The sequence below is a fragment of the Haemaphysalis longicornis genome, unplaced genomic scaffold, assembly GCF_048455015.1.
Source record: "Haemaphysalis longicornis isolate Haplotype H1 unplaced genomic scaffold, Haemaphysalis longicornis Haplotype H1 scaffold_2, whole genome shotgun sequence".
Taxonomy (NCBI): Eukaryota; Metazoa; Arthropoda; class Arachnida; order Ixodida; family Ixodidae; genus Haemaphysalis; species Haemaphysalis longicornis.
Genome location: NW_027526295.1, coordinates 259,929,476 through 259,957,446, shown reverse-complemented (window position 1 = coordinate 259,957,446; position 27,971 = coordinate 259,929,476). Strand labels below are relative to the sequence as shown.

Below are 27,971 nucleotides of genomic sequence, written 5' to 3'. Positions count from 1 at the left end.
GCCTCTATAAACGTAAGCTGCCGCTGACGCGATGATTGGTTCTTTCAGTTGTTTTTCTTGATTCATTTGTGTTTCTCCTCATCGCTTGTCCGCAATGGCAGCGAACAACTATTTCGGCTTTGCCGCTGGAAATGCACAGTATGGGTAAGAAGCCCGTGATTTTTACGAACTCTCGCGGAACCGTGTCTCTTAGTAATGAGGAGAATTTGTGGTAGCTGCGTTTGTTTCGTCTGTCTTTGAAGTTTACGAGTGTGCTGAAGTTGCCGGTAGCGTAAGTGCGCTTCCAAAGATGGCGACAGTTTTGCACATTGTATTACGAACGGCCATTTCAGCGTGAAGATGTATGCTTCCTTACCTTATAAGTCATTGGTGCCAATGCAGCAGCTGGGAAATTTATACTACTGTGGCTGTATACTTGGAGAAGCGGCCTGCTGGGGCTCTGTGGAACGTTACGTTGTGGATTGCTAAGCCTAGCCACTTGCTTTTATTCGGCGGATTTTATTCATTCCATCATCCTTTGTGTACGGGTGAAGTATGATATAACGTGCTATAGTTGATAGACTTGGCCAAAAAGGAGCAGGCGCCGCTTCTATTTTCGCTTATACTTCTGCTGCAATTGGCGCCAGAGCTCCGCAGCGATCGTTCGTTTTCACGGTACGTGGGAACCGCAGCGGGACGGTGCTAAACGCCGACGGATTTTTCGTTGATCGACCCTCTGGTGAAGTTAATTAGGTTATTTGCGACTGTATGTGCCATTTGGTGATTTCATTCGGTAATTGCCGATTGCGTGGGAACCTTTAACCGCTACTGCTTCCGATGGGATGGTGTCCTCTCGACTACGTCGTTGAGAGAACCAGTGAATGCCTGCCTAAGAACATCGCTTTTTTTTTTCTTTTTTTCTCATTTGTTTGTCATTTTCCTTAGTTTCACTGAAACGTTTTTGTAAAGTTGTTTAATTTGGAATTTTTTTTGTGAATCATGATTTGCGAAACCCGCTGTTTTTTAGCTTTCCATAACAGAGTGGAAATGTTTTGGCACAGGCAAGGTCTCGCTGCCAGACCTTGAATTGTTACTCCCGGTGAAGGTTTAGGTGTAGGCTGCCGATTCACTACGGTTACGATTCCTTCAGCAAGGCTATTAGAAGCCTTATTTCAGCCTCGTGTTGCATAACAGAATTCCTAGGGGTTAAATTCATTAAAAAATGCTGCAAGTGATGACAAAAAAACTGCTGTTGAACCAGAACTGTGGTTAGTACAGCACTGCGTTTGCCTTGTGTATTTGTCTGTCTGGGCCCTAAACTATATTAAAATAGCACGCTGGTTGATGTTGGACCATGGGAAGGCAAACACATTCTGCTAAGTTATTGCATGCATTGCGTCAAGGATGTATGGCAGGTGCAGTCTCTGTCTGACTTTGATGAATCACTAGCTCACTTTTACGGCTGTCGTATATCTGCAAAGTAAATACCAGAGTTAATCTCTGGCAAGGTGCCATGTGATGTCAATAATGATGACTCTCGGAATCCTATCTCAGCCAGTGCACAAACTCTTGCAGCAAGACTCATGTAGGTTACATTTTTAATTGCATACCGTGAAACTGGTGCAGATGTACTTCATCACTCAGAAGGAGCCCCACCATTGATTTCCACACCAAGCACAGTGCATAAATTCTTTTGTGACAGCAACATCCATGTTGGACTCCTAATTTTCTGTGGTCTGCTTTCTTGCCGAGGATTCCTTTCAGCAGAGAACGCATCCATGAAGCCTTTTGACACATGGGTGGTCAGGTGTGAGATGTCATGCTGGAAAAGCCGGATTGCTTATTCCGGTGCTTGAGGAAACCATCTGAATTGATATACTAGTCCTTTATGCTGAGTGTGCTTGTATAAAATGACTTCAGCAAACAAGGGGGTACTCGAAACTGTGTTCCATGAGCAAGGTCAGCTGTCAAGTCAGTTGTTTTTCAAGGGGACAGTCCTTTTTTTTGGCAGCGAAGTGAGCAGTTATGTGGCCAATTTTTTCACCTTACCACTGAGGAAGGTGCTCAGTTCCAATGCTTCTAAAACGATGAGCTGTTACTGCGAAATGAACTGTTACTGTGAAATACTTTTTGTTGTTAAAGTCAACCAAGCATGCAGTATTAAAACACCCAGCAGGTACTAAATCCTGCAACGCAAGCAGCAAGAGGAACAAACTTTTTTTTTTTTTTTTTTTTAGTTCTGTTGTCTTAGGTTTAGGTATGTTGTGTTGGGTTATCAGCTTTATTAATGGCCAGGCAGGCTTTGAGCCACCTTTGGATGTTCTGGCGTGTGCGCCCGAAGAGGGCTCGTGGAACTTAGGGGCTGTCAAGAAAAGGGGGAAAGAACACTCCTCTGCAGGAACCAAATGACCACGAGGGTGGTATCTCGCCCGTGGGTAAAAGGCTGCTTCTGGGTATTTGAAAGGCTGGCTGCACCATTTCGCTTTGCTTACGTCTACAGGACTTCAACTGCCCGCTTCTTATCGAACACTTCTGGTGCAAGTCATCTAATAGCATCATTTACGCAGTAACGCAGTCCATTGATATGGACTGCACGATGTCGCTCTTTCCCATGCTTGCCCAAACAGCCTCATTACGACACCTCTGGAATCTCCCGCAGCCTGTTCATTCTGACCTTCCTTCACCTTTTTTGAATTGGCCCTGCCTGGTATTGTTCCACATCTGGCCTTACCTGATCAGTTGCCTCTTCAGCGAGCGATTGTGGAAAGCATTTCCCAATGGTCATTTCCTAGTGGGGCTAAACGTCCTTAATCGTCCCATCATGTGCATGACATTTACCAATGAATTGGAACCGGCTGCCGTCTTGCTGGTGTGCTGCATCTTTGCTCAACGATGTTCCATTCCCTGCAGAAGATTGAAAGTGCGTCTGAAAGCACCAGTGTGATCGAGATTTCGGCACACATTAAATCTCCAGGCGGTCAAAATTATCTGGAGCTCTAGACTACGGCGCGCCTCATCGCCTGTGTAGCGTCGGCGCGCTAAAGCTCATAATCGTAGTGCGTCATAATTTTTAAGATTGTATGTGAGGGCCATGACACAAAACTGGTGAATTTACAAAATTTTCAGTTGTACATTACAGCAGATGATGATGATGATTAAAGGCCTCCCCTTTGAATCGGGGTGATGGCGTGCGCCATCTAGCCTACCTTAATAGTTTGAATTTAAATTTAGTCCCTCAACTTGGATTTCTTTTTAATTCTGCCCTGCCGCTACCCCTGGCTGGGATGTTATTTTATCGACTTCCCTGCTTTTTTTTCCACCAATGCTCTAGCCGCTGCTTAGTAATACCTACTGCTGACCAGTTAATGCTTCCATCAATTGCGAACCCCAGTGCCTCAGAAAGTAGGACTTTCCCCCCAATTCTATCCGGCTGAATCTTTTGGCATCCTATTACTATGTGGTCGATTGTTTCTTTATCCCTGCCACATACAACACATGTCTCATCCTGGGACGAATATTTGCTCATGTAAGTTCGAGTTCTCAAGCAGCCAGCCCGCGCCTCAAAGAGCAACGCACTACCTTTATTGGTGTCATAAAAGTTCTCTTTCCGGATCTCTTTTTTGCCTGCTTTGTAGATTCCCAGCGATCCCTTCTTTTCCATCCTCTTTCCACATGAGCGTCTCTGTTTTCTTCACTTGCTTTTTAACTGCCCCCCCCCCCCCCCCCCTTGTTTATTTGCCGCGGTCAAGGTATATTTAGTCGCCAGCTTTCGCGTCCTCTTCCGCCATTGGGTGTCCACACTTTTAAGGTACACGTACCTGTGCACTCTGGCTGCCCAGTTTTTCTCATCTAAATGTCTCAGCCACTCCTCAAAACGTATCTTACTTTGCGCTTCCCTTGCCTCAAATGAAGCCCAACCCATATTGCCTTGTACCGCCTCATTTGTAGTCTTACTGTGAGCCCCCAGTGCTAATCTGCCGACTGCCTTTTGGTTAACCTCCAGTCCCGACAGGATATCGGACTTTAAGCATAATACGGCATTAGAGAACGTGAGCGCCGGCACCATTACCCCTTTCCAGATGCCTCGCACTACCTCGTACTAATTGTATCCCCAAAGTGCTCTATGTTTCATTACTGCTGCATTTCGTCTCCCTTTCAGTTTGAGGTGTTCTTCATGGGCATTCAGGTAGCCTTTTCCTTCATTAAGCCAGATCCCCAAGTATTTGTACTTATGTACTAATGGTATGGCTTCCTGTTGAATTCTTATTGGTGCTGTATGAGCTTCCTCGTTGAACACCATAGATTTCTGTGGGTTAAAATGTAGGCCTAGGTACGTTGCCTTATCACCACAAATGTCGGCCAGTTTTTGAAGGTCTTCTGCATTATCTGCCAGCAACACTATATCGTCCGCGTACATCAATCGCGGAATCCGTTGCTCCACCAACTCTCCATTGCTTCGGTTTGACAAGTCAAAGCCTAATCCACTCTCCTCCAATCGTCTTTCCATTCCTCTAATGTACAGTGTGAACAGCAATGGCGAAAGGGGGCACCCCTGTTTTAAACCTCTTCGAATGTACGCAGGCTCTGTGCCTGTACGCCCTTCCCATGTAATATGCGCCTTGTTATCCTCGTATGTTGCCCTTAGCAGCCCCACAAATTCTGACCCAATCCCCTCTTCTTCCAGTATATGCCACAGCAATCCCCTATCTACGTTGTCATAGGCTCCCTTTATGTCCAGAAACAGTAGCCATGTTGGTCTGCCCTATGCTGCCGAAATTTCGATGGTCTGGGTTATTACGAAAATATTGTCTTCTAAGTGTCGACCCGGCCTAAATCCATTTTGCAGTTCCCCTAAAATACCGTTACTTTCCACCCACTTGTTTTTCCCCCGAAAGGGTCTTAAAAATGACACATTTTTCTTGGCAAACTATTCTCCTGGTCCGAACCTTCCCATTCAATTGCACTTGCGAGAATTCGCGCCGGCATTTGGGTTTTTAAGGGTTATACTTTTAATAGGAAAAAGTTTGAGTGTTTTCCTGAACAGGTTCAGTCTATTCAAACTGTTCGACATAAAAGCACTCGAGCAACTGATTGAGACACCACTAGCAATAATTTTTTGTATGTGTACTATTGACATGTTTCCTTGAAAGGGCCTTGAAAGGGTTTCTCTCTTTTTGCCAGCTGTTCAATTGCTTTTAATTTGTTCCTCAACAATTACGCCAATGCTTCCACTTGCGGTGGTGTTTTTTTTTTTCTTGTTTTTCTTTTAGATGGCAGCACTATATTGTTAGTGCATTCATAGTTAACATTGCTAGCTCCCTAGTCCTGAAAAATCAGTCGCGTCACTGCGGTGTGTGCATGTTTTGAAGCCAAGTTGACAAAGTGGTGACAGAATTGTTTAGATTCTGCGGAGTCGCAGGTATTGCTGTTCCAGTCGCTGCTGTTTTAGGAATTTCTTTTGGACCAATTTCTGTTGTTCATTTGTAAGCAAGGACGGACTAGCTGTGCCACGGAATGCTGTAAGATTGATTGATTGTTGTTTTGATTGTAAGATTGATTGATTGTTGTTGTGATTCTAAGATTGATTGATTGTATGGTTTTACCCGCCAACGCAACGCAGGCGATGAGGTGTGCCGTAGGACTCCGAATTAATTTTGACCACCTGGGAATCTTCAACGTGCGCTGAAATCTTGAACACCGGGCATTTTTGCGTTTCCCTCGATCATGGCTAAGGCGTTGTGCTGCTGAGCACGAGGTCGCGGGTTCGATTCCCGGCCGCGGCGGCCGCTTTTCTGATGGAGGCGAAAAGCAAAAACGGCCGTGTGTACGAGATTTCGGCGCACGATAAAGATCCCCAGGTGGTCAAAATTAATCCGGAGCCCTCCACTACGGCGCGCCTCATCGCCTGCGTTGCGTCGGCGCGTTAAACCCTACAATCAATTAATCAATCGTTTCCCTCGATCAAGAAAGTGGCTGCCGCAGCCGGGAATCAAACCCGCGTCCTTGTGCTTGGCAGCACAATACCTTAGCCACTGAGCCACCGCGGCGGATGAATACTTTAAGAGTAAGAGTTCCAGTGCACTGAGCCTTCTTACCACACCACAGCTTTGCTGTTTCTCGTTGATTTTGCTGCACTCTGCTGCTGCAACTGTAAAAGGATCTGACGCTGCCTGCGTCTACCCGCCGCTGGGGTGTGCCATGGGCATCTTTTTTTTTTTTTCCCTGCCTATGGTGCCGGCGTGCCCCTGTGTGCTGTGAGCTGTCACCTGTCTCTTAGCAGGTTGACCTGTGCTGAGTTTCTTTTCGCTATAGGTGCAGCAAGTCACAGGGGCGACGGTGAGCGACGTGCTGTGTGTGAGGCGTGTTGGTGTTTTCCTCCCCCTGCAGGGCGGCAGGCACGTACCCAGCGGCTGCGGGCCAGACTGGATACACCATGCAGCACGCGGCCTCACCCCAGCAGTTTGGGGCCCGTGCAGCCCCTACGTACGGGGCCTACGACGGCCACAATGCAGCTGCTGCTGCGGCCGCCACCGCTTTCCACTACGCTCCCCGGCAGCAGGTGGGTCCTGGGTGTTTACTGAGGATTGTACGGGTCAAAATACTAAATTTCTCGATAATCCGGCCAGACTGGAACAAATTTGCTTCAGCCAAACTGCTGCAAATACTCCGATGTCATGTAAACACCGTTTTTGCATAGTATAACGGCAAGGTACTGGACGTGATGCCTGAAGTATGTGCAAAGGTGCCGAAGTGATAAGCAAAAATTGGCAGCTTTGAAACTGATGTTGAGGAAAGGGTGTTCGTCAAGACTGGCCAAGTAGCGCCAGGATGCCTGGCATTCCAGCTGCCCGGGTGGATGTTTGCGGACAGTCTGCGTGCGTGTGGTGAGGCTGGCTGACATGCTATCGTACATAACTATTTTGCACATTGGCAGGCATAATGCTGTTGGGTTAATGCTTATAGTTGAATAACTTTGCATGTTGCAGAGAGGATGTTGGGTATTTTCAAATCAGAAAAGTGAATATGGGGGAGAGAGCTATAAATTTTTCATACCTTATACTCGTACTGCACCTGTGCTAACAACTTTTATTTGAGCACAGTTTCATTAATCTCGTTTTGCATGCTGCTTAGACCAGGGCACAAGGCAGACAGATGGGTAAAGGCTAATTGAGTGCTTGGCAAGTTTTCTCTATGGAAGCCTGAAATAGCTCTTGCATTCTGTGCACTTGCTGCACTACAGGTGGCTGCCGTAGCGCATAGCATGGGAGGCCCGCTTTGATTACCACAAAACTGAATGGTGCCTTCAGGCGCACTGTCAGCGGAAATAGTTAAACGGCCCAGTGCTATTGATAATAAAGGGGAAGTGTGCATTCACGGTCTGTTTGGCCAACTGGACTTATAAAACTTCATGCTGGCCTCGTTTAAACCTGCCTCAAGAGTTCTTGGCACGGCCCTGAATGAACAGCTAAACAAACTGTTGGTGAAAAGGGAGCTCCTGCTTCTGCAGCACTTGCTTGCCTCGGGGCAAAATGGCTGAATGTTGTCCTTTCTACGGAGTCGGAGCTTTGTTCTTACCCTGCCTGCATTGGTGTGCAGACCTCGTATGACAAGGGCAGCCAGGGAGGCTACTACGGCCAGGGCCAGGTGAGCACGGCGTACGGCAGTGCGGCTGCCACCACGGGGGCTGCCGAGAGCGTCAGCTCCAGCTACGCGGCCCAGCCAACAGCCAAAAGCAGCTTTGCCTCGGCCTACCGGACGCCCCCGTCCAAGGGCAGCCAGCCAGGGGGACCCCCGCAGGCAGCCGCGGGGGCAGCTGGGGGCTCGGCGGCCACGTACCTCTACTCGGGCTACTCAAGCTCCTACGGGGCACAGAACTCGTCCTCGGGAGGCTACCATGGGGGCGCCAAGGTGTCGTGGAACAGCGGCGGGGGCGGGGGTCCCCCCGCGGGCGGCCCAGGCCCCGTGCCGTACAGCAAGCGGCCGGGCCCCTTCCCCAACAAGCTGAACAAGCCCAAGCCACCACCCAAGGCCCCCCAGCTGCACTACTGCGAGGTGTGCAAGATCTCGTGTGCGGGTCCGCAGACCTACAAGGAGCACCTGGAGGGCCAGAAGCACAAGAAGAAGGAGGCGGCCCTGAAGAGCAACGGCACGGCCGGAACGCCCCCGCTGCCCCGCGGGGGCACGGCCCTGCGCTGCGAGCTCTGCGACGTCACCTGCACGGGCTCGGACGCCTACGCGGCCCACATCCGGGGGGCCAAGCACCAGAAGGTGGTCAAGCTGCACACCAAGCTGGGCAAGCCCATCCCTTCCACGGAGCCCGTGGTGATCGCCGCCACGGGCACCACCACCACCACCAAGGCGGCCAGCGCCCCCAGCACCACCACCACCACGGCCTCCCAGGGTGCTGATGGAGCAGCGGGAGCTGCCGCCACAGCCGCCAAGCCTGCCGCTGCCTCTGCAGAGGCTGCCGAGGCCGTCGAGGATGGCGCCGCCGACGCCCTCAAGGACGACAAGGGCGCCGAGGTGGGTGGCAGTCTTTCGGAGTTAGTGAAATGGTGCATGTGCAAAGCCCGTCAGCTCGGCTGACTACAACATGTCCAGTAGCACTTGTAACACTCTGGTTGTTGGACCATGCTTCATGAGGGTTGTTCCATAAGGGGAGGTGGAAATTTGAGTGAACCTGTTTTTGGGCATAGAGTAACGGAATTTGCTAGGCACACTGGAAAAACACTCCAAATGGTGAAATTTAAAATTTCATGACGATACCTTCAGTAGTTCTTGTGTTACAGAGGCTTGCATGTTGCTTGCTTGGAAAGCCTAGAAACGTATTGACGCATAGTAGGAAGTTCTGAATACTTTTCAATTGTAGTCGAAAGAACACTACAGGGTATGACAGTCTTAAATTTTTTTTTGCACCCTTTATTCCTTTTTAGAGAACAATATTTTCACTTGTACTCAGTAAGACAATAGGCACACAATATTGCAAAAAAATAACTATGTTACATGAAGACCCAAGATTGGAATAAAACAGTCAGGGTCAAAATCTACCCAGTGGTTGCCATGCTATCTTTTCTGTGAATAATGAACTCATAAAAAGCACTTTTGAAAAAACAGCTCTTAGGGCACACTGTTCTTAAAACTTTTTTTTTGCTTTCCAACCAATTTTGTCGAAACTTCATGGGCTTGTTCAGTTTTTTTTAGCTGATTTCAAATATCTAATCAGTTTGATGTGAGGTAACTAGTTCCCAAGTTAATTAACTTTTTTCTTTAGAACAATAGGAAATGGCTATTCAACAAAATATTACCATCAAGGCAGAATACATACCAGAGGTTGTGGAAAATAAAATGTGGGAAGCATTTTTTTTTTTTTTTTTTGCAATCACATACTTGTTTACATCAATTCTAATTTCTGGGTGCTAACCAATTAAAAGTAACGCTAATTAAACAACTGCTAAAACACAAAATGTGAAATCTGCTTCCCATATCGCATGTTTTACACATTCAGCTTCACAGTGCAAAAGAAATGATTGTCCTAGCTGCAATACCACTCGTGGCGAAAAAGTGGGGAATTATGGGAAAATTTTTTCTTTGTTGAAATCGGGCCTCTATGGCTTTTATGAGTACCTGGTACTGTTCCACGTACGGAATTTTCGGAGAAAAAACTGCAAATCAAGAGAAAAGTGATACCTAAAAAAATGCTTTTTTGAGCAATTTTTCGCTCCTAAAGACCCGTGTGCCCGCTTAAAATGTACAAAGACGTGATTTCCAGACTGCACCAGCAGCATAGTCCTTGCTGTCCCTGCTTGGGGACCTCATAGACCTTTGCCCTGTCATTTGGTGCATCTGGGATGTCTTCCTGGCTCATTGGAGGTTAATGTGCAGGCTTTTAGATGGCAGAAGCACCGTTTTTTTTTTACTTAGCATACCACAAAGTTCACTGTAAGCTACTGGGGTACCTATACCTTACTTGATGTATGCCTAATACATAGCTGTCCACAAAGTGAAGAGTAAGGCATGTTCTTTCTTTGGTATTAATGTGCCAAGAGGCTTTCAGCTGATTTCTGGGTGTCATAACCTTGCTGAAGCCACAGTTCGGTATATGGTGCTATTCAATGTCAAAAGGTTATATCAGTGCATCAGAAGCATGTAATGGGCTAGCATAGACGAGCACTGCAGTGTTAAAATGTGCCTCGACAAACTTTGAACCAGAGTCTCTCTCACACATGCACACCAGCAAAAGTACTCCCCCTGAGTCATGGGGCCATGAGTTGGACACTGCAAATAGCTGCCGCATCAAGCCGGCACACGTGCAAGAAGGGTTCTTGGGTTATGCTGTGCCACCATTTTGAGGTCATCAGCGCGGCAAGGCATGTACAGACCTGCAAGGATCTCTGTGTGGGGGCTGAGCCTCCGTGGGAAAGTCAGACGGCGAGTGGTGTTGTGCACTGTTGAACCATGGTCAACACACACAGTAGTGCACTCAGTTCATAACAGTAGCGGTATTGGTGAACCAGATTGTGTAAAGGAAAAGTAGGCAGTGTTATGGCCTTGGAGACCTTACTCTGGACACATGTTGAAGTGAGTGAGAAGTAAAACTGCAAAGCTAGCTACAGCTGGCTCTGAGTTGCATGAATTTTTCTCCGAGGCATTTAGATTTCTTGCGCACCCGGGTTGTGGAAATGTGTTGCATTTTCAAAGTAAAGCTTGGGTATTCGATGTTGCCGCAAGTATTGAGTCTTTTTGCCATTTTGTTTTCTGCTTGTGAGAAAAGAAAAGAACGTGGTGGTGGGCCTGCGAAGGGACAAGTGGCTGTGCACGTACGGAGTGCCCGCGTGTGTAGCCCTGTTGTGTTGGTGTGCAGCCCGTGGGCCAGGACTACATTGAGGAGATGCGCAACGACGAGGGCAAGGTGATCAGCTTCCAGTGCAAGCTGTGCGAGTGCCGCTTCAATGACCCCAACGCCAAGGAGATGCACATGAAGGGCCGCCGCCATCGGCTCCAGTATAAGGTGGGTGGGTTTCTGGTGGCCCCCCTGCTATGAAGGAACACCCTTTGAACGAAATTATGAAAAATAACACTAATAATAAACTTTGAAAATTGACCATCCATAGCACCACCCTTCCCTTTGGCAGTGTCACGCCTCTCAAAGGACCTACAAGTTCCTCTTGCTGAAGTTTACTGCACCTCCATTCATGAGTTGGTTGCTCCATGGGACATTTGCCCAATTCAGTGTGACATGTCTTTCAGAGAACTGCAAAAGAAAAATGTGCCAAACTTTGTTATTACTCAGCACTTTCTGTCACTCAGGGACAAATACAAGGCAGCTGAATTCTACACAGATGCCTCGAAGACTTCTGCAGCGGCGTCTTGTGCTGCAATTGGCCCCATATTCACTTTGTCCAAAACAATGAACAAGAACACTAGCATATTTACTGCAGAGGCATATGGTATCCTGCTAGCTTTGAACAACATTCTCCAAAACAAAATTAAGAGCTCAATTATATACACAGACTCACTGAGTGTTGTTACAAAGCTTTCATCTCTGAAGGCTAGTGAAAACCCAACTTTTAATGCTGTTCTAAGAGCTCTGTAAACGGCTTATAGTCTCAAGCTTGCTGTCACAGTGTGCTGGGTTCCGGGCCACTGTGGCATTGCTGGAAATGAAGCCGCTGACCAAAGTGCTGCAGCTGCTGCCCTTCGTGAAAGCATAGATATTAAGCTGGTTCCATATCAAGACCTCAAACCTTATGTGAGGAGGAAGCTGCGAGAGCACTGGCAACAACAGTGGGATAAAGACATAAGCAACAAATTACATGTCATTAAACCTAAAATTGAAAAACCTCCTTCTGAGAAACATGCTAGATCAATAGAAGTGGCCTTATGCAGACTTAGAATCGGCCACACACACATCACACATTCATATTTGTTGGCTGACACAAACAAGCCACGGTGTCATCGATGTGGAGGGCAGCTATCTGTCCTTCATGTGCTTATTGAATGCAAGATGTGCAACATTGAAAGGAAACGTCACTTTAATAAAGTTTACACATATAATATTCCCTTGCGCCCTTCATTATTTCTTGCAGACCATCCCATGTTCTCTTACAAAAAAGTTTTTAGCTACGTTTCAGACGTAGATTTTCCAAAACACATATCTTACTGCCCGTAACCTCACTTGTGCTCATGACATGTTGCAAAACAATGGCGGGACCTGAGGCTTTACACCTTAGGTGCCTGCATTCACTGTGTTTTAATGTGACCCTATATAGGCACCCTTTCTCTTAGTATACTCATTATGTTTTAACATGGCCCTATACACCATTTTTCTTAGAAAATTTTTAATCTAGTGCCTTTATTACAAATCTTTCTCATCTCATTCACGATCGTCATAGCGCTCTTTGCCTTTGTCGGCCTTGCGCCATTAAACCTGAAATCATCATCATCTGGTGGCCCCCCTGCGCACGCATTTGCTGCTTCCTTTGTTGACGTCGCTACCCCTCTCTCCCCCCGTGCAGAAAAAAGTGAACCCCGACCTGGTGGTGGACATCAAGCCGAGCCTGCGGCAGCGCAAGCTGCAGGAGGAGCGCCTCCGGCGGCAGCTCAAGGAGGACTTTTGGAAGCGCGAGGAGGACCGCTGGAGGGCCGAGATGCGCATGATGGAGGAGGAGGAGCGGCTCTACTGGGAGGAGCGGCGCCGCTTCGAGGACGAGATGGACCGCTGCCGCTACTTTGGCCGGGGGCCCATGGGGCCCATGCCGCCGTGGGGGCCCCCGGGGCCCATGATGGGTGGAGGACCCCCGGGACCCATGGTGAGCGCGGGCCTTTTTTCTTCACAGCGTTCACAGGGGCTCTAAGTAAGGCGGCTACAGTCGAATCCCGCAACAACGAAATTGACGGAACGTGCAAAAAATTTCGTTGAAGCGAAAATTCGTTGAGGTGAAATCTGCCCCAACACGCACGGAAGGGCAAGAAAAATGACCCCCGATATTTCCGCATCATTGGAAGCATAATATAATGTTTAGAAAAAGGAGTGACGCGCAGTAACGTCGTGTTTATTCAGATAATGAGCATACCAATGGTTCTTTTTTTTACCAGCACACAAAGAGCGCGATACTAAGGAGGAGGTGAGAGGTGAAGAAATGTAGGCGCAAAGCATGTTGCCAATTGCTGTACAACAAGACGTTTCCACCGAGCTGAGTACTTGCAGATAGCTGCTAGACGGTTGGAAGCCCCTCTCTCGCTTGTGGCAGGAACGGTGCCGTTATTTTATCCTCCGACTAGGCACGCAGCCACTGACCTTGGCGGGCAAGCCACACGCGCTAGCATTTAAAGGGACACCGAAGTGATATGTAAACATTGCGGAATTACTAGCGCAAATTGTAGTTCGGAGTCCCCAGGCCATGTTTCGACCACTCTAGGCGTGTTTACGCGATTTTATTTAGTAGAAAAACTAATTCGAAAATGCTGTCCTCCTCTCTTTACGCTCGCCCATTTTCTGTGGCGTTTTCGTGTGACGTCAGGAGGGGATGAGCTGGCGATTGGCTGCGCCACGGCTGCGCTACTGCACGGCTCCCCGGCCGACAGAGTCAGTCGGCCCAGCGTTTCGTCCGCCGGCTGCCGGCGGGTCAACTCAATCAAGGAGGTTAAAAAAAAATTTCTTGGTCGTAATTCGTTCGCTTAGTTGAAACGAAGCCAGGACACGTTTGTGAATGGAAGAATGTGCCTTTCTTTACTTGGTTTGTTTGTACACTGTATCTAGCTCCAAGTCAAGGTTGCTTCACACAAGCGCTGCACAAGCTCACATGCGACGCTTCGCTGACTGGTACGCCAGTAGGAAAATATAAGGCCTCTTGAAGGCGGGAGAAGAGTCAGCGAAGTCAATATAGGTACTAAGGAAATAAAATCAACTGATATTTTTACCGTACAGCGTAAAACTAGGGCGCGGGAAGCACTTTTTTGCGCTGGGCGAACAAGCACAGCGGTCAGCAGCACGACTACGCATCTGCGAACGCTTTTCCGTCTACGAAATGCAATTGCTAGACGTGAGCTACTGTGGAAACTCGGGCGACGCTTACTGCACGATCGCAGTACAACAAATAGTCACCTAAGCTGCTTGAAATGCCAAAACTAAATAAAAGTGTAAACCGGTTATACAATATATACCCTATATTAGCAAGCCCTGCGCGTCCCGCTCCGTGGCTCAGTGGTTTGGGGCGCTAGGTATGTCGCCGCGAATGTTTTGCAAGTCACGAGTTCAAATCCCCGCAAGTACGTGCTTTTTTTTTTTTTTTTTTTTTTTTTTTTTGTAAGTCAACTTTTTTGTTTTCCACCGATGTTTTCCATATTGAGTTCACCTTTTTTTGGGCTGCAACGTTCATGGCTACACGAATTAGTTCACAAAACGCGCGCAGGCTGGCACTGGCGCGCTAGCGAGTTCTCGTTGGCGTGCTGTTGCCATAAGCACCGACTGCTTGCAGGCAGTGGGCACAGGCCAGAATGAACAGACCCTTGGCCTGGTGCGAACACGCTTTTTACAATACAGGCATGAGGGAGGCAAGCTCCAAATATGGGGGAAAAGCGCATGACATTTGGGCGTCTGCGGGTACGCGGAGGGCGTTCATGCACTGCGTAGGTCTCGGCTAGTGAATGCTACGACTACAAGCTGTCCTGGGAGGCTTATCTTGTGCATTTTACAGCCGACAACATGGCAGAAGCGCGGTACGATGATTACTGAGATATTGAGAATGACCATCTAACAACGCCATCGGTTATGTTTTACAGAACCGAAACCGAAACCGAAACTTGTGTGATTGCTAACCTTGGGCATCGTCCAATCACGGCGTCCCTCCTCCCAACGTCACAGCCTTAGTTGGTGCGGCCGCCGCAAACCGCGCATGGTAGTTTTTCTTCTTTCGCGCTTTGTAAAATAATTACCTATTTGTCAGCCGGATAAACGATGAAAAGTGTGCTAATTTGAGCCAGTCTACGCAGTGCAAGCAAAAACGGGAGCTTGACAAATTCACTTCAGTGTCCCTTTAAAGCAACCGCGCGCTCACTACTAAGATAGGACGATGCTTGATCAAGACTAAACATGAAAACATTATTTTTGCTTTTGACTTTGAGGAATTGTAGAAGGGAAACTGCAAGGTCAACTGCTCACAACACATACATGACGGTGCTGTGCCAGCAGCAGAGCACATTCGCGCAATTTTTTCAACTGGATATGGATTGGCTATAGCTCCAGCTTGGCGAACCGGTGCTGTGCCTTGCGCATAGATAGCCAGCCACATCGTTATCACCAGCAAACAGTGGTGTCCACCTATGAGTAATTTTTTGTTTTGGGTGGCAGTGGGGGCGCACCGCGCATGTTTTCGGTAAAACTAAGCGTCCTGAGTGTATAAGAAGTTACAGATAGCTGGCGCTATGCTTATTTTATTGTAAATTAATTGTTCAAGTCCAGCCCAAGTCATCGAAAATTTCGTTGAAGCGAGAGCAAGCCAGACAAACGGTTTGTTGTGGCGAGTACAGTTGAACCCCTTTATAAGAGACACGTACCGGGGAGCAATTTCTGTCTCTTATATGAGATGTCTCTTATAAGCAGGGTGCCATGTTTTTACCAACTGATCAACCCATAGTTCAATGTGGGCACCGTATGACTAAAATAAGCTCAAAAGAACGCTACAGCATGTTGAAAAAGATTCATTCTAATTAATGTTTGGCCCAAGAATTTATGAAACTTTGTTTGCTTCATGACTGTATTTACACTGTTTTTTACAACCGATTCTACAAGCTTTTTTTCCTTTCACTGTTTGTGGAAGGTGAATTGTAGATGTTGAGTTCACAAGCCTGATCAATAGCCAGAGCGCACAGCTTCTTCCGCTGTGTGCTCAGGCTATTCATTACGCTTGCAGGACTCAACATCTGCAGTGCTTCTTGATTGGGAGCTACGCGAGTGGGAGAGCCCGCATGTGCGATTGCGCTCCATTCAATGGACGGCAGTAAGCTTCAACCACTTCTGTAAGTTGCATTTCCATTGGCAGGGCTTCTCATCGTCATTTCATAGCTGAGTGAACCACTTTGTGTTTGCTTAAGTTATAATAAATAGTGACTGCAGGTGTCTGTTGTCCACCTGTGCTTCCAGGATGGAAGCAACTGCAATTAGTGACTGGTGGCACTGCATCTGAAGTTGAAATGTCTGTTACAAGCGAGATTGTTGATTAAAGTTCAAGGATGACTTGTCTCTTATAACCAACTGTCTTCTACATCCAATGTCTGTTATAAAAGAGGTCAATTTAATGGGAAAGATAGGGCAGCCAACCATGTGGGTGAATAGTGTCTCTTATACCCATTTGTCTCTTACATCAGTGTCTCTTATAACGAGGTTCAACTGTACTTTGTTGCATTTCTATGGCTAGCTGACGGGGGGCTTCGATTTCACTTTTTATGACGAAGCTTCACGCTTCTCCAGTGGTGCAGTCTACTCACTTTTTTCTACCTTCATAATCTGATATCAGGTGGGCATCCTCAATTTACCTATCATGAATGGTCTGCAGACAAGGACAGTCTAACCAAAGACTAGTCCAACGACAACCCTCACCACCCGGGGGCTCATCAGCAGAACACACAAAATTGAAAGAATCTTTGTGTCAGCCGCAGTGAGTGTTGTTACCTTGCCAACGATAGATTCAAAGGTTGGCTTCAACACCTTCCTCTGCACTTGTGGCACATTGCACCATCGGGTTGGTAGTTCAAAGACTGCAGATTTGTTTTCTGTATAGTACGCACTTGCAACGATTTTGAAGCCTTTCAGCAAAAGTCGCAGAGCATCACAATTATGTTAGGTGTGTTGAATACCGAATACCGAACTTTCGAATCGAATTTGGATGAAAAAATCGGAGTGTCGAATTAAATATGGAATATCAATTTTTTTTACCGGCCTGGACTTTTCATAGGATTTTGTGCAGAACAGGAGCTACTTTGCATGTTTAGTAGCCATGGCATTCTTTTTCAACCCGAAGAACACACTTTTCAACTCTCACTTGCTGCAGTCCAGTTGCTGAACCACTATGAGACGATACTTCAAGAATCCAGAGCATGCATGATATGCATTTGAAGAATGGCTTGCGCCAGATTTGCTATACTGCAATCATAGGCAACAGCTAGACAGTGCCTCGGTATTCAAAATGGTGGCCAGAGCGACGGCGGCGGCACGAAGAAAAGATCTTATCGCTGCAGTTGCAAATTACATCGTGCAGCAGGATAACATTTACAGCCTCTTCAAGGCGCGCTCATTAAAAGCGCAATTTGTATGAAACCTGCCGAGCAGACGGTGCACCAGAAGTGTGTTTGCGTAGGCCGATATCTCTTGCTTTTGCAGAAGTGGACACATTACGAAAATTCACTGGACTATTTGAAAAATCGTTTAGTAGATATTCCATTCGTGATATGCTAGTTGAGTATTTGCGCACCCCTAAATTACCGTATTTACACGATTGTAAGTTGTCTTGAATGTAGGTTGACCCTAGCACAGAAAGCAGCCCGTTTGAACGCTGCTGTGATTGAGCACCGAGAGAGTGCTTCGGCACCAGGGCACTCATGACAGGCGGCAACAAAAGTGACCCAAGCATGTGGCCGCCTAGAAAATCGTATCACAAAGAGAAGCTCTTCCGTCAACTACCAATTCACCCCATATGGCGGGGCGGCTCTTCCATCAATGATCGATGCTCCCACAAGAACCGTACGCTTGTGGTGCACGCAGTAGATGTTAAAAAAGAAAAGCTTTTGTATAAGCACACAGAATAATCATGCACTGTGGGCTGAGCGGGAAACTTTATTCCCAATCATGAGAACACATTCACTGCGGGATGACAACCATCGAAGCTACCAGCAGCGGCCACTGCCGCACCTGCGCGATATCAAAACAAACAACATGGCGGCTGACAGAAGCGGCCGCTCGCGATTTTCTTTGATGCGCGAGTACGTTACTCGCACTCAAGAAGCGTTTTGTTCATCTAATAAAAAAAATGAGTATTACTGAATCCCTTAAATCAAATCACGGCGCTGACATTGGCCTAATCATATCACGTTCAGTACACTTCTGAACGCGCTGGTGAAAGGTTAGCCGCTGTAGGTACGGTGGACCAAGGGCGCAGATCGGGAATGCTAACTTTCAAAGTCTGCATCACCTTTATTGATGCCAGTATGTATGCAGTGGTAAACGCTACGGTTCGGCCATAACCATAGAAATTAGGGTGTTACGCTTTCCCCAGCTCGTAGCACCCCTGATTTCTCATTTCTCTTGCCGTTAGAAGCGGCAAAAAGTTTGATTTCGATTCTAAGTCAACCCCCCAACATTGGATTGTCAAACTTGGCAAAAAGGGTCAACCTGCAATCGTGTAAATACTGTGTATATATAGCAAGGTGGCTGCCTCCACACACTGCTGTGACGTGTGCCACAAACCTCGCTTTTCAACTGCATCCATGAGCATAGGCGACTGTTGGTAATGCAGGGTTGTTGGACTTCAGTACTTGCCGTGTTCAAAACCTATTTCACTGCCTTTTTGTTGCTGGATGCTGGCTGGCCTTGTTGTGTCCTTGTGTGGACAACACTGTTAGCAATGGTTTGGTTGTCCACTTGGCCAGGCCGGTCTCGTGCAGCGGTGTGCTCTGACTGTTGACGCAGCCCATGCCTCGGCGGCCCGACTCGGTGGACGACCGGCACGTGATGGCCAAGCACTCAATGATCTACCCGAAGGAGGAGGACCTCGGGCAGGTGCAGCGCATGGTCACCAACACGGAGAAGGCCCTCAAGCTGGTCTCCGACTCCCTGGCTGAAACGTAGGTGCACCTGCAGTGGTGGCATTGCTGTTGGTCCCTCTTACTTGCCTGTCCCAAGGGGCTCCTACCACAGGCATTCTATGGGCAAATAAAATGCGGAGCTGCTTGGGAGCAGGCAAATCAGAGAGCACTTGTGCCAGGCCCTGACGCTGCCCTCTCTACTCTATATGTGCAGCACTGAGCCCAAGCCGGAGGCGGAGAAGCCAGCCGAGGATGCCGCCGCTGCCGCAAAGAAGCCAGAGGAGGGGTCTGTGGTCCCTCTCCTTTTTTCTTCTTCTTCTCGGACGTGCCCGCAGGCCTTGAGTGGAGTGCTCTCTTCTCCCCACCTGCAGGAAGAAGGAGGAGCGTCTGCTGAAGGGCGTGATGCGTGTGGGTGTGCTGGCCAAGGGCCTCCTGCTGGCAGGTGACCTGACCGTGGGCCTGGTGGTGATGTGCTCTGAGAAGCCCGGCCGCACCCTGCTTGCACGGGTCGCTGCGCTGCTGCCCAAGCACCTGGCGGTAAGGGGCGGGGACGACAGCCTCTCTCCCGTTTTGTCGTGGCGCCAAGTTTGCTTGGGCTTTGTGTAGGCGCAATTTTTGTTTGGGCATCTGTTTTTACACTGATAACATGGTCATGCGTCCAGTGGGCTCCTAGGTGGTAAGGAAGCCGCTGTACTGCCTTGGAGCCTACATTTTCACTACTAACGTTACGGGCAGCACATTGGTCCATATCTGGGACAACATTTAAACTATGGACGTTCACCACGGAGTAGCACAAATGCTACCCTGTACATTTATACATTAAGCATGGCATTGCTTTGTCAGTTGTGCATCAGAGCTGTTTTGCAGTGGCGTCTCGGTAAATGGAAATCTCTTGACTGGAACACCTGACTGGAAGTTTGGTTTGGTATTTATTCCGCATAAAGATGTCTCAGTTCTGTGGAACAGCTCTCTAAACTTGGGACGAGGAGAACTGCCCTGCCCATTGTGTGAGCACTTATCAAGCAGACTTAGTAGTGCTGCAGTTTGGTGGAATGCAGGGTGTGGGGGGTGAGGTTCTGAAGGATGTGATCTGTGCACGGGGATGTTGGCTGAGGCAGGGGTTGTGTGGTGTGCAGGCGGTCTCCCCCGACGACAAGTACGAAGTACGCGCCAGCCCCCAGGACGCTGCGGTGTCCGTGAGCAACAACTCGGATCCCAAGGTTACGGTCTGGGTAACCCTGACGTCTCCTGTTGTGCGGGATGGAGAGGCCGCCACCAACGGTACGGGGTCCCCCGGGGCCCGCTTCATCCTCCACACCTCATACAGTCCAGCCTCGCTATGTCGAACGGGCCAGCCGGTGGTCGGTTGGGGAGTTGTTGGCACTTTCCCCTCTGCTGCCCAAATGGCACGATAACGTGTGCCGTGAGCCTGTGGGAGGGGCCTGGGCGCCCACTGTACGCCACGCGGGGGCCATTGTTGCGACTTTGCGCCTCGGGACCATGTGAGGTTTCTGGTGTTTTAAGTTTGAAACTCTGCAAGCGGTGGAGCAGGTTTTCAATTTCAAGGGTGTCATTGCCTCGTTGGGGGGGTTGTGGCAATTGAAAGCCACTTGCGGTGTTATTTATGCATCATGTTTCACCAGTTATTGCACACAAATATAGCTGATTATGACAGCTAAAATGACACTGTAAATTTTTTGGCATGTGCACATTTGTTAGGCTTCCAAAAATATGTGATATTTTTCTCATTGTATTTGCAACTGCCGAAGAGTTTGAAAAAATCTCGTGAATTTTAAAAATTGGCTTGTTTTGGATTTGTCATGGTTGGCTGTAGTTGTGTGCCCAGCTTGGTCGGATTTGGTGCAAAAATAATCGCCTTGGCTTTAAAGAAGTACTGGCACGAAATATTTGTGTTACGTTCTTTTCTCTGCTATGGGTGCTTACCAGCCCACTAATCATAGAATGGCACATTAGATGGTCGAACACAGTGTAAATAATTACTGATAGCTTCGTTTATCCGTGTCAGTTTCGGTGAAGCGAGCACTGAGGCAGTTGCCATGATGTAGCTGTTCTCGGCGGTGGTCTGGATGGGCGCGTGAGACTGGCAGTGGTTGCGCACGCCTGGGCAGCATATGACGTCAGTCCCAAAAACTGACGTCTTGCACAAGGCGGAGCAGCGCGCTGCAGCAGCAGCAGGCCACCTTGGCTACATCATGGGAGCCCTGCTGTCGGCAGTTTGAGGCAAGGCGCACAAGGTGACAAGGTGTCATGCTGATGCTGACGTCGAAAGGGTATCTGTTATGAGCTTTCTCGTGTGCGAAAAGATTAAAATTGATTTAAAATATGTTCTACTGAACGGTTACGGTTTGAACTTCCTCATGGGTAACTTCACAAATATGCAAAGGAAGCTTTCTACGTGGTTACGTGATCTTTGAAATTTTGTGTCAGTACTCCTTTAATATCCTTGTCTCCCCATAAGGCACTACTATGGGTTCCCCTTGGGGTTCACATAGCTGTACTGAAGGAAGCAGGCCTTTGTCACTGCAGAGCTTGGTGCAAGTGAGGCCTATCCACTGCGATGGCATACAGTGTGTCCCTAATGCATTGCGAGGCCTTTTCTCTATTTTTGACGTTTGATGGGGTTTGCAGGTATTATATCGATATTTTTTAGTGTACCTCTATACATACAGAAAACTTCACTTGAACGAACATTCCAGGTAATTGAACAAGTCCTTGGCCAACATGGCATTGCATCTAATGCAGCAGAAGTATTGCAAGCTGGGCTAGTTGGTGCAAGTCTTTCTAAACAAAGCGAAGATTAAGCGAAATAACAAGAAAAGGAAGCGAAAAGACGCTGCCCTGTAGTTAGAGTGGCACCGCATGAAAAATAGGTTCAATCGAGCAAGCTTTTTGCAGGCAGTAGCCATTCTACAAACACAGCTGCTTAATCAGACTTGTGTTAGTCGGCTGCAGTGCGTCATGTCATGTATCGAATGCAGGAAGGAAGCTTTTGAAGAGCCTACGTGGCCTTATGCTGCACTCTTTTCAGGCAGTGGTGATGAGCGGAGTTGCATGGAGCTCCATTTCCGTTTTGCGTGTTTTTGTCCAGCTACTGCAGGGTTTGATAGACTTCACAGCTACTGGAGCGGTTTTCACTGCATAAGCCTTCTTGCACTCCTCTCAGAAATCTGTCATCTGTAACGCGACATGATGCGTCTTAGGTATATGGCTTCAATATTGCCCTTGTCATATGGATTCAATAAAAGGCCTCAAAAGCAGACGTATGTAGAGTTGTATGCGCAGCGATAGGCCCCTGGAAAGAATGCTCACCTGAATATTCCCACTCATGAGTTTTTGCAGATTAATTTTGTTAAAACTGAAGCTAGCATGCATGTCAAAATGAAACTACAACAAGGCTTCTTACAGCGACGGCGTTGTCTGGGCTTCATCTTGTCAACTTTTTTTTTTTAAGCGGTGTCATTTATCATAGCTGTAGATTGTTTGCCCTCTTCCATAGCTGCAGCGTGTATGGCTTTTTTTGTTTGTTTGTTTTGTTTTTACTTTGGATATGCTAAGTATTGGTTCCAATTTGCTATCAGCCATATTTTTGCTATTGTGTGTGCTGAACCAACCGTGATGCGTTTTCAGTGGATATCTTGGATTTCCAGGGTAGCTCTAAAGGAATGCTTCTCGGCTTTCGCACCAAGATTCAAAATTCTGGGTGGCATGCAGAGCATTTTTCCATGCCAGTTTGGGTCGTGGCTAAGGTACGTCTAGTTCTATTGACTGGCACACAGCGTTCGCCACATATCTGTAGTGGGCTTCAGCCAGAGCGGTGTGTTGGCTCCATTTTCTTCGGCAAAATCTGCAATAACTGGATTTCGAGCATTTTGCAGTGGACAGTGGGGCAAAGGTTTGTCATTGTTTAGTGGGCAGTCATGACAGGAATGTGCAGCACAGGGCCTGTACATGTGCAGGCAGCTTATACATATAGTCCAGATAAATGCACCAATGTTGAAGTTGACCCATTTTTTGGAAGCTGCTAAATGTGAACAATTAGTGGGATAGTTGGCAATTTCGTTTAAAAGTGACGCATACATTTCGAACCTCTGAAACTTACCAATGTCTGCTGATTTTGGTTAGTGAACGCTTGTGTGTGTGAACTTTTCTTTCTGTGTGTGCGTGTGCTCAGAAGTTCGTTCAATTGAAGTTTCCCTGTGCAGTGTATTTAGACCATGTTGAACGCATCCTTGAACCTGGGACTGTTCAATGTAACGAGGTTTGACTGTAGACGTGCGTTGCTGCTTCTGAGTGTTTGGGGTGGTCTTGCTCCCTCCCCTTTTGGGGGAGCATGCATGCCTGCCGGGGTGGGTTGGGGTGACCATAGCAACCAGCTGGCGAATGACGGATGGAAAAGGGCGGGTCTGCCAGGGCGTGTGTCCCGTAGCAGCGAATTGGTTCTGGGCAGTGTCTCTCTTTGTGTAGCCTGGAAGGATTTTTGACCGCCGCCCCCGTGCGGTCAAACACCCGGCCGTGAGGCGACTAACTGTCTGTGCCCCTCGTGGGCCCCTCTCTCTCCCTCCTTTTTTGCCGTCTGGTTTCTAGCCAGTGTAAAAGACCCGCCGGATGTTCTGGACAGGCAGAAATGCCTGGACGCTCTAGCCGCCTTGCGCCATGCCAAGTGGTTCCAGGTTGGGAAACCTTTTCAGCCTTATGTCTTACATGCACCCCGCATGGGGCACCACCCTGTTTCTGTTTCCATATGTGCTAGCGCTGCCTTGAACAATGTCGGGCCTAAGCGTAGAGAAGATAGAGAAGGAAAAAAAGAAAACGATGAAAAGAAAGAAAGAAAAAACATGGGGCTGGAAAGTTGGACACCTGATGACACGTCTTGTCGCTTGTGCACAAAGGGCATGTGGGGACGGGGCTGGCTGTCTGCTGCCAGGGGGGGTGGGTCAACTGCAACGAGAGGGAGGGAGGGAGGGCTGGTGGGGTTTGTGTGCCTGCTTCATACTTGGGGAGGGGGTTGGGGGCGAGTGCAGCCCAGTAGTGGTAGCGGGGCAGAGTGGGGGGGACCACCGGAACAGCCGGCGTAGTCTTTTCTGCTTCTCCTGTTCTCTGTGGGGTGCTTGGGGCGGGCGCTCGACTGCCGGCCTGACCTGGGGCCGTCCTGGGCGGGGGGCTTGGCCTTGGTGCGCGCTTGCCGTCTCCCACAGGCTAGGGCAAGCGGCCTGCAGTCCTGTGTCATGGTCATCCGCATCCTGAGGGACCTCTGCAACCGCGTGCCCACCTGGAGCACCCTCCACTCGTGGGTGAGTCTCCCCCTGCTCTTGCGCTGGTTTGCAGGGCGTAGTGTGGCTGAGCCCAAGGATGTGGGCTCGATCCTGGCCATGGGGGCGAACAGTTTGACCCCCCAGGTGGTCAGAATTAATCCGGGGCTCTCCACTACGGCACGCCCCCAAGCCTAGGTGTAGCTTCAGTACGTTAAACCCATAATCAGCTTAGCTGCATCTTTTTCCTTGGCCATGGCCGAAAGCTTAGCCGGTTAGTGGAATTGTAGTCTGTTTCAACCCCCTGGGGCACTTTGGGTGACGCTAGGTCACAGGGTCCTCAAAAACCTTTTTGCAGGCAAGCACAGCTCATTCATGGCAGTATCTTTGGGCTTCAAGTTATTCCAGTTAAGGGGCTCACTGGTCTTTGATCAAAAAGTTTATTTTTGCAGTTATGATGATGAAAATTGGGGGACATATGTAGTTTTTCATTCTTATTGTAGATATAAAATTTGTTTTTGAGTAAAAAGATTATATTCAAATTTATTTGTATTTTTATATTCGATTTTTTGACAGCCTTTGTAAAAAAACTGCTGGAGGGATGCAGCTAAACAGGGTACCAGTGAATTGTGCACAAATCAAGGAGTGCAATAAGACTAACATTACCGTTCTATCTGCTCTGTAGCAGAAGTTACAACCATTTGAAGTTTGGGGTTGGAAGGGAAAACCGGTTTTTCTGGTTGCCATCTTTGAAGCCCAAATTTCAAATGGTTGTAACTTCTGCTACAGACCAGATAGAACGATAATGTTAGTCTTATTGCACTCCTTGATTTGTGCACAGTTCACTGGTACCCTGTTTAGCTGCATCCCTCCAGCAGTTTTTTTACAAAGGCTGTCAAAAAATCGAATATAAAAATACAAATAAATCTGAATATAATCTTTTTACTCAAAAACAAATTTTATATCTACAATCAGAATGAAAAACTACATATGTCCCCCAATTTTCATCATCATAACTGCAAAAATAAACTTTTTTGGTTTAAGACCAGTGAGCCCCCTTAACCGAGCTAGCCTGCCTAAATCTTTCTCCAATGAATTGCAGATCAGCAGATTTGCATGTAGATGTTAACAGGAGGAGCTCAAAGGGTCAAAAGAGGGTGAGCAAAAGCAGGCATCTTCTGCACATAACACAGTAATGGACTGATCTGGTGTTTGCAGTATTTTTTTAACTGGTAAGTTTTGATTTGAATTCACTACAAATGCCATTTTCTGAATTTCTAGTCGAGGCAACGAGAATAGCACAGTGCAGAGGATGTACAGCTGGTGTTGTCAGAGCCAGACAAGTCGCACAATGGGATCATTACATTACAGTAAAGCCTGTCTATCTGAGGCTTGGGAGGCATTTCTCCAGAGTGTAAAGCGGCAGCATGTTTGTTGTGTGGACACAATAAACTAGAATCTTCTAGCTGGTGTCCACATCCCAATAGAGCAATCGGCTGTGGGATGTGCCCCCTTGAGCAAACCTTTTTATTCACATTTTACTTTCAATAAACAACTAATAAATAGATATTGCCAATGGGCTGTCAGTTGGACAATGGGGTGCTGGTTCATTATGCTTTCTAAATCCGTCATCTTTGCACTGTTTGCACTAGTGTGATAAGTCTCAAATGTGTTGTGAACAGTGGCACACATACACGGTAGTAAACAAACGAAGAAGTCTGAAGGAAAAAATGTCGGCTTGAAAGAACTTGCACCTAGCAGGGCAAAACATGAGCTGCGTAAAGTACAACCAAGGTCCGAGGGAACAGAAGATGTAATGCACCTGTGCAGGCCAAAAAAAGCACCTGGAGGTGAACCAACAGAGTCAAGAGCAATCAGTGCAACATAAATTTGTTCCCACTAGGCCTCGAAAGTGGAACCACAATTAATCAAATTTTTGCCGCAGCACTTTTCAAGCCATCCACATTGCGCAAAAAGCAGGAAACTTGAGCCCTCATTTGGTGATGTAATGTCTAGATGTTCTTGATCGATGCTGTCATTCCAATAGCGCATGGTTTCTCAAAGTGGGTTCCGCGGAACCTAGGGGTTCCGCAGGCCCCTCCTCAGGGTTCCGCGAGCCACTGATAAATTTTCCCTGGTTCCGCAGTCGCAAGGTCTTATATGGTGAACTTGAGGTGCGATCGATCTAAGGAACCTCCATTACTCACGCCTGAGTGTCAGTAAGCACATCTCGGCGCGTAACAGAAACGCGCGAGCTGCGCAATAAATCTCGCCAGCAGCTTGTAGCCAGCCAGACTCCGAAATCTGGCCACGTGGTTAAACTATTGCACTTGAATCTCGGCCTTATATTACCCCCATGCGCATTTCTGCTGTTTGGAGATAGGTGCCGCTTGCGTACGCATTCGCGTAAAGTCGACGGGGGGAAAAACGATACCCGTGCTTGCTTTTGAATTTATTGCGTGTTAATGTAGCATGAACGGAATGAAAAACGGCGGGGGGGGGGGGGGGGGGGGGTGTTCCTTGACACTTAATGGAACTTAGCAGGGTTCCCCGGGACCAACATGCTTGAGAACCCCTGCAATAGCGGGATGGGCAGCTTGCAGCGTTCTAGCCCGTGCCTGGTATTTGATCTTGCTCATGGGAGTGCTCATGCGTTAGTGGTGGTGCCACTTGACGCGGTGCCCCACTGGTTGGTTGCCTGGCCTTGGTGCTGGGCTCACACACGTGCCTGTTCTCTGCTGCAGGCGCTGGAGCTGCTGGTGGAGAAAGTGTTAAGCAGTGCGAGCCAGCCACTGGCGCCGGGCGATGCCCTGCGCCGAGTCCTGGAGGCTGTGGCTGGGGGCCTCCTGCTGCCTGGTGGGTGGCGGGGACACGGTGGGGGTGGGCGGGCGGACGCCCCGTGGGCGTAGCTGACTCCCCTGCCTCCCTCGCAGGGAGCCCCGGCCTGCTGGACCCGTGCGAGCGGGAGCCCGTGGACGCCCTGGCCGGCCTGACGGACCAGGCCCGGGAGGACATCACGGCCAGCGCCCAGCACGCTCTGCGCCTGGTGGCCTTCCGCCAGATCCACAAGGTGCTGGGCATGGACCCCCTGCCGCCCCCAAAGTTTGCCCGCAACCTGCTGAACCGCAAGCGCAGGCGGGACGGCGAGGCCGCCGACCACGAGGGTGAGCAGGCTGCGAAGGGCGCCGCCTGCCCCGGCAGAGGGGGAGGCTGAGCTCCTGCTCTTCTCCCCCCCCAGGTGCTGACGGCAAGAAGGACAAGAAGGACGAGGCAACGCCACCGGCGGCTGCTGCAAAGACTGAACCGCCGGCGGCCAAGGCTTGATGCTGGCCACAGTTCCTGCTGGCTGGAGGATGAGGAGGAGGAGGAGCAACGGCTGCCCCATCAGTGCCCCCATTTGCACTTCACCACTAGCACAGTATTTAACAGTCCCAGAAACCCCCGTCATCACTGCTAGTGGGGAACAACCGCTTGTAGCACTTTTTTTTTTCCCCCTTCTGGTGTCTGTGCTTCTCTCCAAGATGGCGGGCAACACTTAGTCTGACAGAGCTGCTCGGTTCCCTCACCCCCGTTTGTTTTCATGCCCTTTTTTTTTTTTTTTTTTTAATATTGACACCGGCTGTTGAATGAAATTGGGAGCAAATGTCAGACCGGCAATGCTGCCACAACATTGGGGTCATGTGCCGTTTGTTAGTAAGACAGTGCACCGGGCTGGGTACTTTGCATTTGTTTCCATTTTGCTTTTGTTACTGTGTCTGACCTTGTTAGAACATCTAATGAAATTACATGACTTTGGAGGGAACCGTTTCCTTTTTTTTTTTCGGTGCGAAGAAAAAGACCTCTTGTGGCCCTTTCAGTGTGGCAATTCATGGATGGTGTGTTTGGAAGATGTGCTGGGCACGAATAAAGATTTGCCATTGTGGA

The 27,971-nt window shown here is 48.5% G+C and overlaps 1 protein-coding gene across 1 annotated transcript; it reads left to right on the top strand.

Annotated features, from left to right (window-relative positions):
• The first annotated feature begins 4 nt into the window (after positions 1-4).
• Zn72d (Zinc-finger protein 72D) lies at positions 5-27,971 on the top strand. Its single transcript, XM_077700336.1, has 14 exons — positions 5-144; positions 6,367-6,538; positions 7,576-8,502; positions 10,841-10,987; positions 12,495-12,788; positions 18,662-18,816; positions 18,992-19,063; positions 19,149-19,314; positions 19,914-20,058; positions 23,383-23,468; positions 23,994-24,089; positions 26,792-26,903; positions 26,981-27,211; positions 27,286-27,971. The coding sequence occupies exons 1-14, from the start codon at positions 95-97 to the stop codon at positions 27,369-27,371; spliced, it is 2,739 nt and encodes a 912-aa protein (XP_077556462.1). The 5' UTR covers positions 5-94; the 3' UTR covers positions 27,372-27,971.